The sequence below is a fragment of the Telmatherina bonti genome (genome assembly GCF_933228915.1).
Source record: "Telmatherina bonti genome assembly, chromosome: 19".
Taxonomy (NCBI): Eukaryota; Metazoa; Chordata; class Actinopteri; order Atheriniformes; family Telmatherinidae; genus Telmatherina; species Telmatherina bonti.
This window is the reverse complement of record NC_136617.1, coordinates 6,593,985-6,612,155: the sequence shown is the minus strand read 5'-3', so window position 1 is coordinate 6,612,155 and position 18,171 is coordinate 6,593,985. Positions and strand designations below refer to the sequence as shown.

Below are 18,171 nucleotides of genomic sequence, written 5' to 3'. Positions count from 1 at the left end.
ATGCAGCGCTTGTTTTCTCTGCACCAGCGTTCAGTCTTCCTCCTCCTGTCTGCGCTCCTCTTCGTTGTCATGGGAACTTAAAGTGCATGTTTTTCTGCAGATGACTTGGCTCATGTCCCTGCTGGATGCCTGAGCTGATGGTGATTCGGGAGGATTTAGAATCTGTGTGGTTACAGAGTGATGGTTCCTGCATCACGTACAGAAAGCAGCAGCACGTCGTCTTTTAGATTCCTGATGTTATGCAGGTTGTTTTCTGGAAGTTTCTGTTGGAAGTTTTGTTTGGAATTTGAGTCAAAACGTCTTATTGTTGCTTCTGGAATCCAAACAAACAAAAAACAGCTGCAGTGCAGTTATCTTCATTTATCTCCATATTTATTTCAACTTCAGCCTAAAAAGCAGAACACAATATAAAGTTTTATTGTTGAACGTCTTAAACACACAAAAACATCTTTCATAGGAACAACTACTGATGAAGGAAAAACAAATTATAGAAAAACATATAGAAAACTAGAAAATCACTTGGAGAGCCAAAACCTCCGCCAAGGGCTCCCCGTAGTTCTACCATATTGGAATTATTTGTTCTCTTTATGATGGAAATCCCAAGGGCTTGGATCATATCCGGAATGATCCCTTTACCTGGATCAGTCTTCAATATATTTTACAACCTGTTGGAAGCTTCTCCGGTATTTTTTTCCCTCAATGCTCTGACCATTTTCGTTGGAGTTATGTGCTCAAATGTTAAAAATGGCCCGAAGTCACAACGTTAAAGAATCTTTTAAAAAGTTTCTGGATCCAGACAGTGATCTGGATCACCACTAAAATTAAATCAGTTCTTCCTTTTCACATTTCCAACAACAACTGAAAATTTCATGAAAATCCGTCCATAACTTTTTTAATTATCTTGAACACAAACAGATAAACGCCGGTAAAAACATAACTTCCTTGGAGGAGTTAAACATGTAGATGAGATTATATAGTTCAGTAAATAAGTGTGTCTTATGTTTCTTTTTTTAATTTACTTGAAGAATCTGGACCAAGTATATTAATGTCTATTTTCACGTAAATCTACAACATTACCGCCAATCAATTTCTGTCTTTGTTCCTTCAGCAGGTAGACGAACTTCAAAACAACAATAACATGATAAATGGACAGAAATTTAAACTTCATCTAGTGAAAATATGTCTGCAGTCATAATGGCAACAACCACTGTTTTTAACACAGACTATTACAGAAATTAACACGTTAAAAATTACTGTATTTTATCACGATTTGTCTTCAAAACAACGCAGACATTTGTCACGATTTGCTCGATTTCCTGGTATGACGATTACAGTGCTGCAAAGGGCCGGTTCGTTACCTTTGTACGTCACAGTGGCGCCTCTGGATCCACCCAACAAGCTCCATGTGGCGTGCAGCGGAGGTTGCTGGTAGTGGAGGCTGCTGGTGGTGGAGGCTGCTGGTGGTGGAGGCTGCTGGTGGTGGAGGCTGCTGGTGGTGGAGGCTGCTGGTAGTGGAGGCTGCTGGTGGTGGAGGCTGCTGGTAGTGGAGGCTGCTGGTGGTGGAGGCTGCTTGTAGTGGAGGCTGCTGGTGGTGGAGGCTGCTGGTAGTGGAGGCTGCTGGTGGTGGAGGCTGCTGGTGGTGGAGGCTGCTGGTGGTGGAGGCTGCTTGTAGTGGAGGCTGCTGGTGGTGGAGGCTGCTGGTGGTGGAGGCTGCTTGTAGTGGAGGCTGCTGGTGGTGGAGGCTGCTGGTGGTGGAGGCTGCTGGTAGTGGAGGCTGCTGGTGGTGGAGGCTGCTGGTGGTGGAGGCTGCTGGTGGTGGAGGCTGCTGGTGGTGGAGGCTGCTGGTGGTGGAGGCTGCTTGTAGTGGAGGCTGCTGGTGGTGGAGGCTGCTTGTAGTGGAGGCTGCTGGTGGTGGAGGCTGCTTGTGGTGGAGGCTGCTGGTAGTGGAGGCTGCTGGTGGTGGAGGCTGCTGGTGGTGGAGGCTGCTGGTGGTGGAGGCTGCTTGTAGTGGAGGCTGCTGGTGGTGGAGGCTGCTGGTGGTGGAGGCTGCTTGTAGTGGAGGCTGCTGGTAGTGGAGGCTGCTGGTAGTGGAGGCTGCTGGTGGTGGAGGCTGCTGGTAGTGGAGGCTGCTTGTAGTGGAGGCTGCTTGTAGTGGAGGCTGCTGGTGGTGGAGGCTGCTGGTGGTGGAGGCTGCTGGTAGTGGAGGCTGCTGGTGGTGGAGGCTGCTGGTAGTGGAGGCTGCTTGTAGTGGAGGCTGCTTGTAGTGGAGGCTGCTGGTAGTGGAGGCTGCTGGTGGTGGAGGCTGCTGGTAGTGGAGGCTGCTGGTGGTGGAGGCTGCTGGTAGTGGAGGCTGCTGGTAGTGGAGGCTGCTTGTAGTGGTGGCTGCTGGTGGTGGAGGCTGCTGGTAGTGGAGGCTGCTGGTAGTGGAGGCTGCTGGTAGTGGAGGCTGCTGGTGGTGGAGGCTGCTGGTGGTGGAGGCTGCTGGTAGTGGAGGCTGCTTGTAGTGGAGGCTGCTGGTGGTGGAGGCTGCTGGTGGTGGAGGCTGCTTGTAGTTGAGGCTGCTGGTGGTGGAGGCTGCTGGTGGTGGAGGCTGCTGGTAGTGGAGGCTGCTTGTAGTGGAGGCTGCTGGCAGTGGAGGCTGCTGGTAGTGGAGGCTGCTGGTGGTGGAGGCTGCTGGTAGTGGAGGCTGCTGGTGGTGGAGGCTGCTTGTAGTGGAGGCTGCTTGTAGTGGAGGCTGCTGGTGGTGGAGGCTGCTGGTGGTGGAAGCTGCTGGTGGTGGAGGCTGTCGCTGGTGGAGTTTGCTGTTGGAGGCTGGTGGTGGATCGTTTCTCCCAGAATGAGCAGCAGTCCAGTGGCGAGGAGCAGCATACATGGTTAATAAAGCATCTAAAGGCAAAAAATATATTCAGTTTGAAGCAAAAGTTCAATGGAAAAATGTTTCTTTTTGTATTTGTCAGATCATGTTTGACTTTGTTTGATCCGGCTCGCAGGACCAACGTCTAGATCAGATCTGCGACAGTATCATGTGTGATGCGCTGAGATTATCGGAGCACCACATACAGTACGATCCAAACTGTTCCTGATGTCTTGTCTTCATGTGCACGGTCTCATACAGATAAAACCTCTACAGATTAACAAATGTGCACCCAGCTGCAGGCTAGAGCTACGCCGTCAACTTTGTGGACTGCGTCGGCAGCTCCGCGGCACGTAGACCCTAAACGTAGACAGCTTCTAGCAGTGCTGATTTAGCACTATGCAGATAAATGTACAAGTTTTCGGACTCCCTTTCAGGATTTTAAAAAGTTTTTATAAGAAGTTTTTAAGAGTTTTTAAAGAAACATAAATTTCTTATAATATAGTTCACTTGATTAAAATGCACTTCATTAAAATTAATTACGGAAGCTGTAGTTAATCAGATTAAACTGGTACTTTGTTTCAGGATGTCTCTAAATGACATAGACATTTTGTCTATTTATTCGTGATTTTTTAGGTTTTTTGTACAAATATATGTGCTGAATGGAGTCCATTCAGTATGTTAAACCTGACATGTGTCCAAGAAAATGTAAAACCTGTTTTTATTGTTTTGTTTTTTAAAGTCCCAGAAAGGAAAATGATGTTTTCTTTCCAGGATTGTTTGAAGAAATAAACCTGATGCGTTGTTGCAGGTGTGTGTGTGCAGGTTAAATTCGACAATATCTCAGCGTGCATACGAGCTTTATAAAAGAAAACCATTTACATGTGATAGAGGTTCCACATGTTAAACTTAACTCCACCGCTTTCTTCTTCACATATCAGCTTTTATCCGTTTCCAGCTCAGAAACAACCTTTTATGATCCTGTTCAGCTTCTTTCTGTCTCTGGTTCTGATGCTGCAAACCAGATTGGAAGATATGAAACATCTCAGATTGTGTAGTCAGATCTGGCCTCAGTGTTGCCCGACGAAGCGGCGGGTGGAGGCCGCTGGGTTGATGCTAGACATGACCCGTCAGATAACCCTGAAACACACCCAGGGCCGGATTAAAAGTGCACAGGCCCCTGGTCCCGGAGTGTTCCAGGTGCCCCGTTCCACAACATTGTAAAAATTGTGAATGATACGCTGTGAAATGACTTTTCTGACATCTCTCAGCCAATGGTACCAATAGCAGTACACGAGACACCGTGATGTAACTATCTGGCTTTTATGTGCATTGTGTTTCATGGCCAAACTGCTGATGTATGCCCTACATGGGCCCCCAATTGGTATGATCCCCTGGGCCCATGCCCATAATGCCCATTGGGTAATCCGGCCTTGAACACACCTGGCATGCATACCTGGAGCTTGCTGATTGGTTGCAGATTGGTTTTTATTCTTTGACTGTCCCCCCTCAGCCTGGAGGTGACCCTGCAGAAGCGCAGCGAGGGACCCATGTGGCCGGAGCTGGTGATGGGCGACAGGAGAGGGGAGTTTGTGATGACTGATGAGCAGGCCGCCCTCATTAACGAGAGACTGACCCACCTGACCTCTGAAGACCTGGTGAGACTAACTGATGAATCCAGCTCTGAATGAGATAGACGGCCTGTTTTACCCGGAGAACTCATGTCCATAACCTTAGTAGTAACCAAAGAAGTGTGAATTAGCTTAGATTCAAACCCAAAACCAACATAAACATATTACCTCACCGTCCACTTTGTCAGGTTCACTTCCAGTATTGGCTTTGAACTATGCCCAGGCGATTAATTAGATTTTAATCTCAGTTACGATCTGGGTTTCCAACGATGATAAAAATAAAAGAGTGTGATTATTTTTCTCTCTGCAGTTTCCTCTCCTGCTGTCTTCAGCTGCTAATCGAGTGTCTCTGGCGTTGCAGCGCTGTGCTGTAAACTCCTCCCACAGCCGCTTTGCTTTCATTCAGACACTGTTGCCAACTTGGCGACTTTCTCGCTAAATCTGGAGACTTTTTTTGTTAAAAGCGACAAATCTAGCAGCTTTTACTGGAGTTATTAGATACTTTTCTGGTGTTTTGGCGACTGACTTGAAGGCACATATTGTTCTGCAGTTACTGTAAGGAAGGAGCAGCGGGAGCCTCTCCCGTCCTAAAGCACTCCCAGGCGGCCAGTCTCAGTCGGCTCCGGCTGCAGGTCAATGTAGAATAACTGCAGTAGGTTGTGGAAGTTCACCTAAACATAGTTTATGTTTATCTATTCAGGTTACATCAGTATTTTCACTTAATCAAGACAAAGCTTCATGTTATTTGTTTGTTTTCTAAAGTTTGTGGAATCCCAAAGACATTGTTTAAAAGGCACTGATTAAGTAATTGTTTTGAATAATCAGGGTCTTGATTTCAGTCAAAATAAACCTGATTTTTATTTTTACCATAATAGAGCAGCCCTAGTTTGAGCTCCGTTTTCCCTTCAGAACCGCTTTAACTCATGATGTGACAGATTCAACAAGGTAGGAGCATTCTGTCGAAATTCTACTCCATGTTGACATGAAGCATCACACAGTTGCTGCACATCACCATGAGAATCTCTCGTTCCACCTCATCATGATGAGAATCTCCCGTTCCACCTCATCACCATGAGAATCTCCCGTTCCACCTCATCACCATGAGAATCTCCCGTTCCACCTCATGATGAGAATCTCCCGTTCCACCTCATCATGATGAGAATCTCCCGTTCCACCTCATCATGATGAGAATCTCCCGTTCCACCTCATCACCATAAGAATCTCCCGTTCCACCTCATCATGATAAGAATCTCCCGTTCCACCTCATCATGATGAGAATCTCCCGTTCCACCTCATCACCATAAGAATCTCCCGTTCCACCTCATCATGATGAGAATCTCCCGTTCCACCTCATCATGATGAGAATCTCCCGTTCCACCTCATCATGATGAGAATCTCCTGTTCCACCTCATCATGATGAGAATCTCTCGTTCCACCTCATCACCATGAGAATCTCCCGTTCCACCTCATCATGATGAGAATCTCTCGTTCCACCACATCACCATGAGAATCTCTCGTTCCACCACATCACCATGAGAATCTCCCGTTCCACCTCATCACCATGAGAATCTCCCGTTCCACCTCATCACCATGAGAATCTCCCGTTCCACCTCATCACCATGAGAATCTCCCGTTCCACCTCATCATGATGAGAATCTCCCGTTCCACCTCATCATGATGAGAATCTCCCGTTCCACCTCATCACCATGAGAATCTCCCGTTCCACCTCATCACCATGAGAATCTACCGTTCCACCTCATCACCATGAGAATCTCCCGTTCCACCTCATCACCATGAGAATCTCCCGTTCCACCTCATCACCATGAGAATCTCCCGTTCCACCTCATCACCATGAGAATCTCCCGTTCCACCTCATCACCATGAGAATCTCCCGTTCCACCTCATCACCATGAGAATCTCCCGTTCCACTTCATCATGATGAGAATCTCCCGTTCCACCTCATCACCATGAGAATCTCCCGTTCCACCTCATCACCATGAGAATCTCCCGTTCCACCTCATCACCATGAGAATCTCCCGTTCCACCTCATCATGATGAGAATCTCCCGTTCCACCTCATCACCATAAGAATCTCCCGTTCCACCTCATCATGATGAGAATCTCCCGTTCCACCTCATCATGATGAGAATCTCCCGTTCCACCTCATCATGATGAGAATCTCCCGTTCCACCTCATCATGATGAGAATCTCCCGTTCCACCTCATCATGATGAAAATCTCCCGTTCCACCTCATCATGATGAGAATCTCCCGTTCCACCTCATCACCATAAGAATCTCCCGTTCCACCTCATCATGATAAGAATCTCCCGTTCCACCTCATCACCATGAGAATCTCCCGTTCCACCTCATCACCATGAGAATCTCCCGTTCCACCTCATCACCATGAGAATCTCCCGTTCCACCTCATCACCATGAGAATCTCCCATTCCACCTCATCACCATGAGAATCTCCCGTTCCACCTCATCATGATGAGAATCTCCCGTTCCACCTCATCACCATAAGAATCTCCCGTTCCACCTCATCATGATGAGAATCTCCCGTTCCACCTCATCATGATGAGAATCTCCCGTTCCACCTCATCATGATGAGAATCTCCCGTTCCACCTCATCATGATGAAAATCTCCCGTTCCACCTCATCATGATGAGAATCTCCCGTTCCACCTCATCACCATAAGAATCTCCCGTTCCACCTCATCATGATGAGAATCTCCCGTTCCACCTCATCACCATGAGAATCTCCCGTTCCACCTCATCACCATGAGAATCTCCCGTTCCACCTCATCACCATGAGAATCTACGTTCCACCTCATCACCATGAGAATCTACGTTCCACCTCATCACCATGAGAATCTCCCGTTCCACCTCATCACCATGAGAATCTCCCATTCCACCTCATCACCATGAGAATCTCCCGTTCCACCTCATCACCATGAGAATCTCCCGTTCCACTTCATCATGATGAGAATCTCCCGTTCCACCTCATCACCATGAGAATCTCCCATTCCACCTCATCATGATGAGAATCTCCCGTTCCACCTCATCATGATGAGAATCTCCCGTTCCACCTCATCACCATGAGAATCTCCCGTTCCACTTCATCATGATGAGAATCTCCCGTTCCACCTCATCATGATGAGAATCTCCCGTTCCACCTCATCATGATGAGAATCTCCCGTTCCACCTCATCACCATAAGAATCTCCCGTTCCACCTCATCATGATGAGAATCTCCCGTTCCACCTCATCATGATGAGAATCTCCCGTTCCACCTCATCATGATGAGAATCTCCCGTTCCACCTCATCACCATGAGAATCTCCCGTTCCACCTCATCACCATGAGAATCTCCCGTTCCATCTCATCATGATGAGAATCTCCCGTTCCACCTCATCATGATGAGAATCTCCCGTTCCACCTCATCACCATGAGAATCTCCCGTTCCACCTCATCACCATGAGAATCTCCCGTTCCACCTCATCACCATGAGAATCTACGTTCCACCTCATCACCATGAGAATCTCCCGTTCCACGTCATCACCATAAGAATCTCCCGTTCCGCCTCATCACCATGAGAATCTCCCGTTCCACCTCATCACCATGAGAATCTCCCGTTCCACCTCATCACCATGAGAATCTCCCGTTCCACTTCATCACGATGAGAATCTCCCGTTCCACCTCATCACCATGAGAATCTCCCGTTCCACCTCATCACCATGAGAATCTCCCGTTCCACTTCATCATGATGAGAATCTCCCGTTCCACCTCATCACCATGAGAATCTCCCATTCCACCTCATCATGATGAGAATCTCCCGTTCCACCTCATCATGATGAGAATCTCCCGTTCCACCTCATCACCATGAGAATCTCCCGTTCCACTTCATCATGATGAGAATCTCCCGTTCCACCTCATCATGATGAGAATCTCCCGTTCCACCTCATCATGATGAGAATCTCCCGTTCCACCTCATCACCATGAGAATCTCCCGTTCCACCTCATCACCATGAGAATCTCCCGTTCCATCTCATCATGATGAGAATCTCCCGTTCCACCTCATCATGATGAGAATCTCCCGTTCCACCTCATCACCATGAGAATCTCCCGTTCCACCTCATCACCATGAGAATCTCCCGTTCCACCTCATCACCATGAGAATCTACGTTCCACCTCATCACCATGAGAATCTCCCGTTCCACCTCATCACCATGAGAATCTCCCGTTCCACCTCATCACCATGAGAATCTCCCGTTCCACCTCATCACCATGAGAATCTCCCGTTCCACCTCATCACCATGAGAATCTCCCGTTCCACTTCATCACGATGAGAATCTCCCGTTCCACCTCATCATGATGAGAATCTCCCGTTCCACCTCATCATGATGAGAATCTCCCGTTCCACCTCATCATGATGAGAATCTCCCGTTCCACCTCATCATGATGAGAATCTCCCGTTCCACCTCATCACCATGAGAATCTCCCGTTCCACCTCATCACCATGAGAATCTCCCGTTCCACCTCATCACCATGAGAATCTCCCGTTCCACCTCATCATGATGAGAATCTCCCGTTCCACCTCATCACCATGAGAATCTCCCATTCCACCTCATCACCATGAGAATCTCCCGTTCCACCTCATCACCATGAGAATCTCCCGTTCCACCTCATCACCATGAGAATCTCCCGTTCCACCTCATCACCATGAGAATCTCCCGTTCCACCACATCACCATGAGAATCTCCCGTTCCACCACATCACCATGAGAATCTCCCGTTCCACCTCATCACCATGAGAATCTCCCGTTCCACCTCATCACCATGAGAATCTCCCGTTCCACCTCATCACCATGAGAATCTCCCGTTCCACCTCATCACCATGAGAATCTCCCGTTCCACCTCATCACCATGAGAATCTCCCGTTCCACCTCATCACCATGAGAATCTCCCGTTCCACCTCATCACCATGAGAATCTCCCGTTCCACCTCATCACCATGAGAATCTCCCGTTCCACCTCATCACCATGAGAATCTCCCGTTCCACCTCATCATGATGAGAATCTCCCGTTCCACCTCATCACCATGAGAATCTCCCGTTCCACCTCATCATGATGAGAATCTCCCGTTCCACCTCATCACCATGAGAATCTCCCGTTCCACCTCATCACCATGAGAATCTCCCGTTCCACCTCATCACCATGAGAATCTCCCATTCCACCTCATCACCATGAGAATCTCCCGTTCCACCTCATCACCATGAGAATCTCCCGTTCCACCTCATCACCGTGAGAATCTCCCGTTCCACCTCATCACCGTGAGAATCTCCCGTTCCACCTCATCACCGTGAGAATCTCCCGTTCCACCTCATCACCGTGAGAATCTCCCGTTCCACTTCATCATGATGAGAATCTCCCGTTCCACCTCATCACCATGAGAATCTCCCATTCCACTTCATCATGATGAGAATCTCCCGTTCCACCTCATCACCATGAGAATCTCCCATTCCACCTCATCACCATGAGAATCTCCCATTCCACCTCATCACGATGAGAATGTCCCGTTCCACCTCATCATGATGAGAATCTCCCGTTCCACCTCATCACCATAAGAATCTCCCGTTCCACCTCATCATGATGAGAATCTCCCGTTCCACCTCATCATGATGAGAATCTCCCGTTCCACCTCATCATGATGACAATCTCTCGTTCCACCTCATCACCATGAGAATCTCCCGTTCCACCTCATCATGATGAGAATCTCTCGTTCCACCACATCACCATGAGAATCTCCCGTTCCACCTCATCACCATGAGAATCTCCTGTTCCACCTCATCATGATGAGAATCTCCCGTTCCACCTCATCACCATGAGAATCTCCCGTTCCACCTCATCACCATAAGAATCTCCCGTTCCACCCCATCATGATGAGAATCTCCTGTTCCACCTCATCATGATGAGAATCTCTCGTTCCACCTCATCACCATGAGAATCTCCCGTTCCACCTCATCATGATGAGAATCTCTCGTTCCACCTCATCATGATGAGAATCTCCCGTTCCACCTCATCACCATGAGAATCTCCCGTTCCACCTCATCATGATGAGAATCTCCCGTTCCACCTCATCATGATGAGAATCTCCCGTTCCACCTCATCACCATGAGAATCTCCCGTTCCACCTCATCATGATGAGAATCTCCCGTTCCACCTCATCATGATGAGAATCTCCCGTTCCACCTCATCACCATAAGAATCTCCCGTTCCACCTCATCATAAGAATCTCCCGTTCCACCTCATCATGATGAGAATCTCCCGTTCCACCTCATCACCATAAGAATCTCCCGTTCCACCTCATCATGATGAGAGTCTCCCGTTCCACCTCATCATGATGAGAATCTCCTGTTCCACCTCATCATGATGAGAATCTTTCGTTCCACCTCATCACCATGAGAATCTCCCGTTCCACCTTGTCATGATGAGAATCTCTCGTTCCACCACATCACCATGAGAATCTCCCGTTCCACCTCATCACCATGAGAATCTCCCGTTCCACTTCATCACCATGAGAATCTCCCGTTCCACCTCATCACCATGAGAATCTCCCGTTCCACCTCATCATGATGAGAATCTCCCGTTCCACCTCATCACCATGAGAATCTCCCGTTCCACCTCATCACCATGAGAATCTCCCGTTCCACCTCATCACCATGAGAATCTACCGTTCCACCTCATCACCATGAGAATCTCCCGTTCCACCTCATCACCATGAGAATCTCCCGTTCCACCTCATCACCATGAGAATCTCCCGTTCCACCTCATCACCATGAGAATCTCCCGTTCCACCTCATCACCATGAGAATCTCCCGTTCCACCTCATCACCATGAGAATCTCCCGTTCCACTTCATCATGATGAGAATCTCCCGTTCCACTTCATCATGATGAGAATCTCCCGTTCCACCTCATCACCATGAGAATCTCCCATTCCACCTCATCACCATGAGAATCTCCCATTCCACCTCATCATGATGAGAACCTCCCGTTCCACCTCATCATGATGAGAATCTCCCGTTCCACCTCATCATGATGAGAATCTCCCGTTCCACCTCATCACCATAAGAATCTCCCGTTCCACCTCATCATGATAAGAATCTCCCGTTCCACCTCATCATGATGAGAATCTCCCGTTCCACCTCATCATGATAAGAATCTCCCGTTCCACCTCATCATGATGAGAATCTCCCGTTCCACCTCATCACCATGAGAATCTCCCGTTCCACCTCATCATGATGAGAATCTCCCGTTCCACCTCATCATGATGAGAATATCCTGTTCCACCTCATCATGATGAGAATCTCCCGTTCCACCTCATCACCATGAGAATCTCCCGTTCCACCACATCACCATGAGAATCTCCCGTTCCACCACATCACCATGAGAATCTCCCGTTCCACCTCATCACCATGAGAATCTCCCGTTCCACCTCATCACCATGAGAATCTCCCGTTCCACCTCATCACCATGAGAATCTCCCGTTCCACCTCATCACCATGAGAATCTCCCGTTCCACCTCATCACCATGAGAATCTCCCGTTCCACCTCATCACCATGAGAATCTCCCGTTCCACCTCATCACCATGAGAATCTCCCGTTCCACCTCATCACCATGAGAATCTCCCGTTCCACCTCATCACCATGAGAATCTCCCGTTCCACCTCATCACCATGAGAATCTCCCGTTCCACCTCATCACCATGAGAATCTCCCGTTCCACCTCATCACCATGAGAATCTCCCGTTCCACCTCATCACCATGAGAATCTCCCGTTCCACCTCATCACCATGAGAATCTCCCGTTCCACCTCATCACCATGAGAATCTCCCGTTCCACCTCATCACCATGAGAATCTCCCGTTCCACCTCATCACCATGAGAATCTCCCATTCCACCTCATCACCATGAGAATCTCCCATTCCACCTCATCACCATGAGAATCTCCCGTTCCACCTCATCACCATGAGAATCTCCCGTTCCACCTCATCACCATGAGAATCTCCCGTTCCACCTCATCACCATGAGAATCTCCCGTTCCACCTCATCACCGTGAGAATCTCCCGTTCCACCTCATCACCGTGAGAATCTCCCGTTCCACTTCATCATGATGAGAATCTCCCGTTCCACCTCATCACCATGAGAATCTCCCATTCCACTTCATCATGATGAGAATCTCCCGTTCCACCTCATCACCATGAGAATCTCCCATTCCACCTCATCACCATGAGAATCTCCCATTCCACCTCATCACGATGAGAATGTCCCGTTCCACCTCATCATGATGAGAATCTCCCGTTCCACCTCATCACCATAAGAATCTCCCGTTCCACCTCATCATGATGAGAATCTCCCGTTCCACCTCATCATGATGAGAATCTCCCGTTCCACCTCATCATGATGACAATCTCTCGTTCCACCTCATCACCATGAGAATCTCCCGTTCCACCTCATCATGATGAGAATCTCTCGTTCCACCACATCACCATGAGAATCTCCCGTTCCACCTCATCACCATGAGAATCTCCTGTTCCACCTCATCATGATGAGAATCTCCCGTTCCACCTCATCACCATGAGAATCTCCCGTTCCACCTCATCACCATAAGAATCTCCCGTTCCACCCCATCATGATGAGAATCTCCTGTTCCACCTCATCATGATGAGAATCTCTCGTTCCACCTCATCACCATGAGAATCTCCCGTTCCACCTCATCATGATGAGAATCTCTCGTTCCACCTCATCATGATGAGAATCTCCCGTTCCACCTCATCACCATGAGAATCTCCCGTTCCACCTCATCATGATGAGAATCTCCCGTTCCACCTCATCATGATGAGAATCTCCCGTTCCACCTCATCACCATGAGAATCTCCCGTTCCACCTCATCATGATGAGAATCTCCCGTTCCACCTCATCATGATGAGAATCTCCCGTTCCACCTCATCACCATAAGAATCTCCCGTTCCACCTCATCATAAGAATCTCCCGTTCCACCTCATCATGATGAGAATCTCCCGTTCCACCTCATCACCATAAGAATCTCCCGTTCCACCTCATCATGATGAGAGTCTCCCGTTCCACCTCATCATGATGAGAATCTCCTGTTCCACCTCATCATGATGAGAATCTTTCGTTCCACCTCATCACCATGAGAATCTCCCGTTCCACCTTGTCATGATGAGAATCTCTCGTTCCACCACATCACCATGAGAATCTCCCGTTCCACCTCATCACCATGAGAATCTCCCGTTCCACTTCATCACCATGAGAATCTCCCGTTCCACCTCATCACCATGAGAATCTCCCGTTCCACCTCATCATGATGAGAATCTCCCGTTCCACCTCATCACCATGAGAATCTCCCGTTCCACCTCATCACCATGAGAATCTCCCGTTCCACCTCATCACCATGAGAATCTACCGTTCCACCTCATCACCATGAGAATCTCCCGTTCCACCTCATCACCATGAGAATCTCCCGTTCCACCTCATCACCATGAGAATCTCCCGTTCCACCTCATCACCATGAGAATCTCCCGTTCCACCTCATCACCATGAGAATCTCCCGTTCCACCTCATCACCATGAGAATCTCCCGTTCCACTTCATCATGATGAGAATCTCCCGTTCCACTTCATCATGATGAGAATCTCCCGTTCCACCTCATCACCATGAGAATCTCCCATTCCACCTCATCACCATGAGAATCTCCCATTCCACCTCATCATGATGAGAACCTCCCGTTCCACCTCATCATGATGAGAATCTCCCGTTCCACCTCATCATGATGAGAATCTCCCGTTCCACCTCATCACCATAAGAATCTCCCGTTCCACCTCATCATGATAAGAATCTCCCGTTCCACCTCATCATGATGAGAATCTCCCGTTCCACCTCATCATGATAAGAATCTCCCGTTCCACCTCATCATGATGAGAATCTCCCGTTCCACCTCATCACCATGAGAATCTCCCGTTCCACCTCATCATGATGAGAATCTCCCGTTCCACCTCATCATGATGAGAATATCCTGTTCCACCTCATCATGATGAGAATCTCTCGTTCCACCTCATCACCATCAGAATCTCCCGTTCCACCTCATCATGATGAGAATCTCTCGTTCCACCACATCACCATGAGAATCTCCCGTTCCACCTCATCACCATGAGAATCTCCTGTTCCACCTCATCATGATGAGAATCTCCCGTTCCACCTCATCACCATGAGAATCTCCCGTTCCACCTCATCACCATAAGAATCTCCCGTTCCACCTCATCATGAGAATCTCCTGTTCCACCTCATCATGATGAGAATCTCTCGTTCCACCTCATCACCATGAGAATCTCCCGTTCCACCTCATCATGATGAGAATCTCTCGTTCCACCACATCACCATGAGAATCTCCCGTTCCACCTCATCATGATGAGAATCTCCCGTTCCACCTCATCACCATGAGAATCTCCCGTTCCACCTCATCACCATGAGAATCTCCCGTTCCACCTCATCACCATGAGAATCTCCCGTTCCACCTCATCACCATGAGAATCTCCCGTTCCACCTCATCACCATGAGAATCTCCCGTTCCACCTCATCATGATGAGAATCTCCCGTTCCACCTCATCATGATGAGAATCTCCCGTTCCACCTCATCATGATGAGAATCTCCCGTTCCACCTCACCATGATGAGAATAAAGGGATGAACATTGTCAGCAGGCTGTGGGTAAACCTGGTCACAAACCATGATTTAGTTGAGACAATAATTATAGTCGGTTTATGTTCATGTAAAATATTGTGAATGATAATCTACTGAGTAACTCAGAATCCTTCTATTTATCAGGTTAAGTAGTTTCCATGTGCACACCTCTCAGTAGTAAACAGCCCTTTCCACTGGACACAACGGTCATGGAATATTCTCCAAAGGTCTGGGGTAAATGGTGTTAAGAGAACAAGAAATTCTGAAATGAAGAAGAAATATTGTTTCTCTGGAAGATAACCCACAAACAGCTCTTTTATACAGCTACTTGGACTTCCTGGTTGCATATGCCCACATGACTACAAGCTGCCATGTGATTGGCTGGTTAGGTATTTGCCTTAGCAGCTGAACAGGTGATGATAAAGTGGACGGTGGGTGTAAATATGGAATGTAGTGTTTGTTCCATGCATAAAACTGGTTTGTGAATACAGTCAGCAGTTGATGCTTTTGCCAGATATCTGACTGAATCAGTCAGATATCTGGTCATATTATCTGACCAGAAAACCTTCCAGAAGCTCAGCTTTGACTCGGGGTAGAAGCTTTCTCCTGACCTCTCAGCATCCGTCCCTCCTCTCAAGCCTCCCATCTCTGCTCCTTTCTCCTCGCTCTTTCATCCACTCCCACCTCTTCCCCTCCACCCTCCCCTTTCATCAGGCCCACTCCAGGCCTTCTCTGCACATCAGTCCTCTTCACATGTTAATGAATGTAAAACAAGTGTACCCATGGTCTCTTTTGTGTCCCTGCTCCTCCTTTGCCTCCAGAATGCAAACCCTGACAGGGACAAGCCCCCCTGTAACTCCCAGGAGCTGGAGGACTGTGATGGTTTTCCAGAAGATAGCTCCAGCCTCACACACTTTGATGAAGAGTCACTTAAGCCTACTCAGGTGGTGAGTAACACTTGGATTCTGCATGTTTTTCAGCTCACGCCCTTATAGGCATCGCTTTCAGTCGCTTTGTGACTCCCTGAGGGCCCTGGCCCCCCCACCGAGCAGGCCAGCAAGCAGCTGTCTGGGCACAGAGCTCAGTAAAGACGGCGAGGCAGACGTCTGTCATCCTCTTCATCTGAACAGCGAGAAGCTGAAGTGTAAAACATTTAACCCCAAGCGAGGCGTCACTGGGAAAGTGATTGTTGAGAGGTTAGAAGCGTCTCAGGAGCAGCTTCAGGTCAGATCTCATCCGAAAGGGTTTTCTTTTGGAAGTCCCAGGACCTCATGCAGAAAAGACGGTCTGCAACATGAAGGCTGAAAGCAGCTGCAGAAGCATCCAGATGTTTAAAACGGCGCACAATCCACATGGTTTGCAGCTTTTTTCCTTTGCAATGGAAGAAAAAATGATCCAGTTGTTTATTTAATATTAAGTTAAACATCAGACATAAATTAGAAAAGAACTCAGACCTCCACCAAGCAGCTCATTCCATGGTTTTTAGACCTCAAACCGTCTGCGGGTGAGACTTTACGGCTGTTACTAGGTAACCAGGTCGTCGTTTCAGGAGGATTCTCCACGGCTTTTCCAAACCCTTCTCCCTCTCCTTTCTCTATAATTCACTCTAAAACTTTTCATTCTCTGTTGTTCATCAAATATGGAGGTTAGAATTTCTCTGTAAATATTTGTAAAAAGTTCTCCGCCTCCTTCCATCTCACCACGTCTGAAGAACCCCCTCATGGCAGCGTGAAAACTTTATGCCGATATTTGAGAGGTTTTTTAAATTAAGGAGTTTCTGTCAGCAGGTTTTTATTCGATTTTTGTACAATTCTAGGGGTGATGGAAACTCTGCTTCTGTCCACAAACCCAACCAAAACCGTTAGCTTCAGGCTAACTTAGCGACTTCCTGGTGGAGGAGAAAGTCGCTTCTAGAATCCGCGTCCTTGAGCTCCGTCCAGCTGCGAAGGTGGAGACGCTCCACGTCGACGCTGCTGTTTTTCTGCCCTTTTTATCTTTATTCACGATGGTGAAAATGGTTCCTGCATTGATGTTCATGATTCTGCACCCCACCGGGGAAATAAACCGCTCGCTGATCTTCTCCTCCAGCGTCTCAATGATGGCTGGAACTCGCCACGATATGGTCTGATATCGATTTAATGGATCGCAATTTGATCAAATCAAATCAAACTTTATTTCTTGAGCACTTTTTATGCAGCGGGCAACACAAAGTTCTTTACAAGATAAAATCAGGTCATAAGGATTAAAACAAACAGGAGATAACAAGACATTTAAAAACAGTAAAGACACAAGCTCTTTCCACACACACACACACACACACACACACACACACACACACACACAAGGACAGAGCAAACTTCACAATAATGGGCTAAAAATAAGAAATCAAATAAAATAATTTAGAAATAAATAAAATAATAAATGAAGTACACTAAGATAAGTAAATAAAATAAAATAAAATTCAGTGGTGTTAGCAGTGATGATTAGATTTCATTTATATCCACCGACTGATCACAGATTAGTGAACACCGTTCACATCAAAACCATGAAAGCAGGTAGAATATTTAACAGTTTTATTTCTGACACTTCTGATAGTAATAATAAAATACCAGATTAGTAAACAATGAAATGATGATTTAAATCCTGTCATTTACACATAAAATTATGTTTGATGAGCTGTAAATCGATTTTTAACGATATGTGCATCAGCCACAGGATCAATGTGCTCATTGAACACATGATAGATGTATCGGTGTGGATCGATATCATCTGGTCTCCGTCTCCGTGCGTTGGCTTGCAGGGAAAACGCTCTGTTCTTTGCTTTTTGTCCCTGACGGGCAGCTGTAGTTTAAAGCTTCGCTACCGGCGTAGCCGTCGTTTGTAGAAACTAATAAATGCCTGAAAGTCACGTGGCTTTTAATCAGTAAACTGCAG

At 47.6% G+C, this 18,171-nt stretch overlaps 1 protein-coding gene across 1 annotated transcript in view; it reads left to right on the top strand.

Annotated features, from left to right (window-relative positions):
* nudcd1 (NudC domain containing 1) overlaps positions 1-18,171 on the top strand; it is a gene marked incomplete at its 3' end in the record, with an annotated part of 100,482 nt that overhangs the window by 59,060 nt on the left and 23,251 nt on the right. The window contains exons 7-8 of the mRNA XM_079259195.1: positions 4,368-4,512; positions 16,059-16,184. Coding sequence (XP_079115321.1) covers positions 4,368-4,512; positions 16,059-16,184 — 271 coding nt within the window. The remainder of the gene's footprint in view (positions 1-4,367; positions 4,513-16,058; positions 16,185-18,171) is intronic.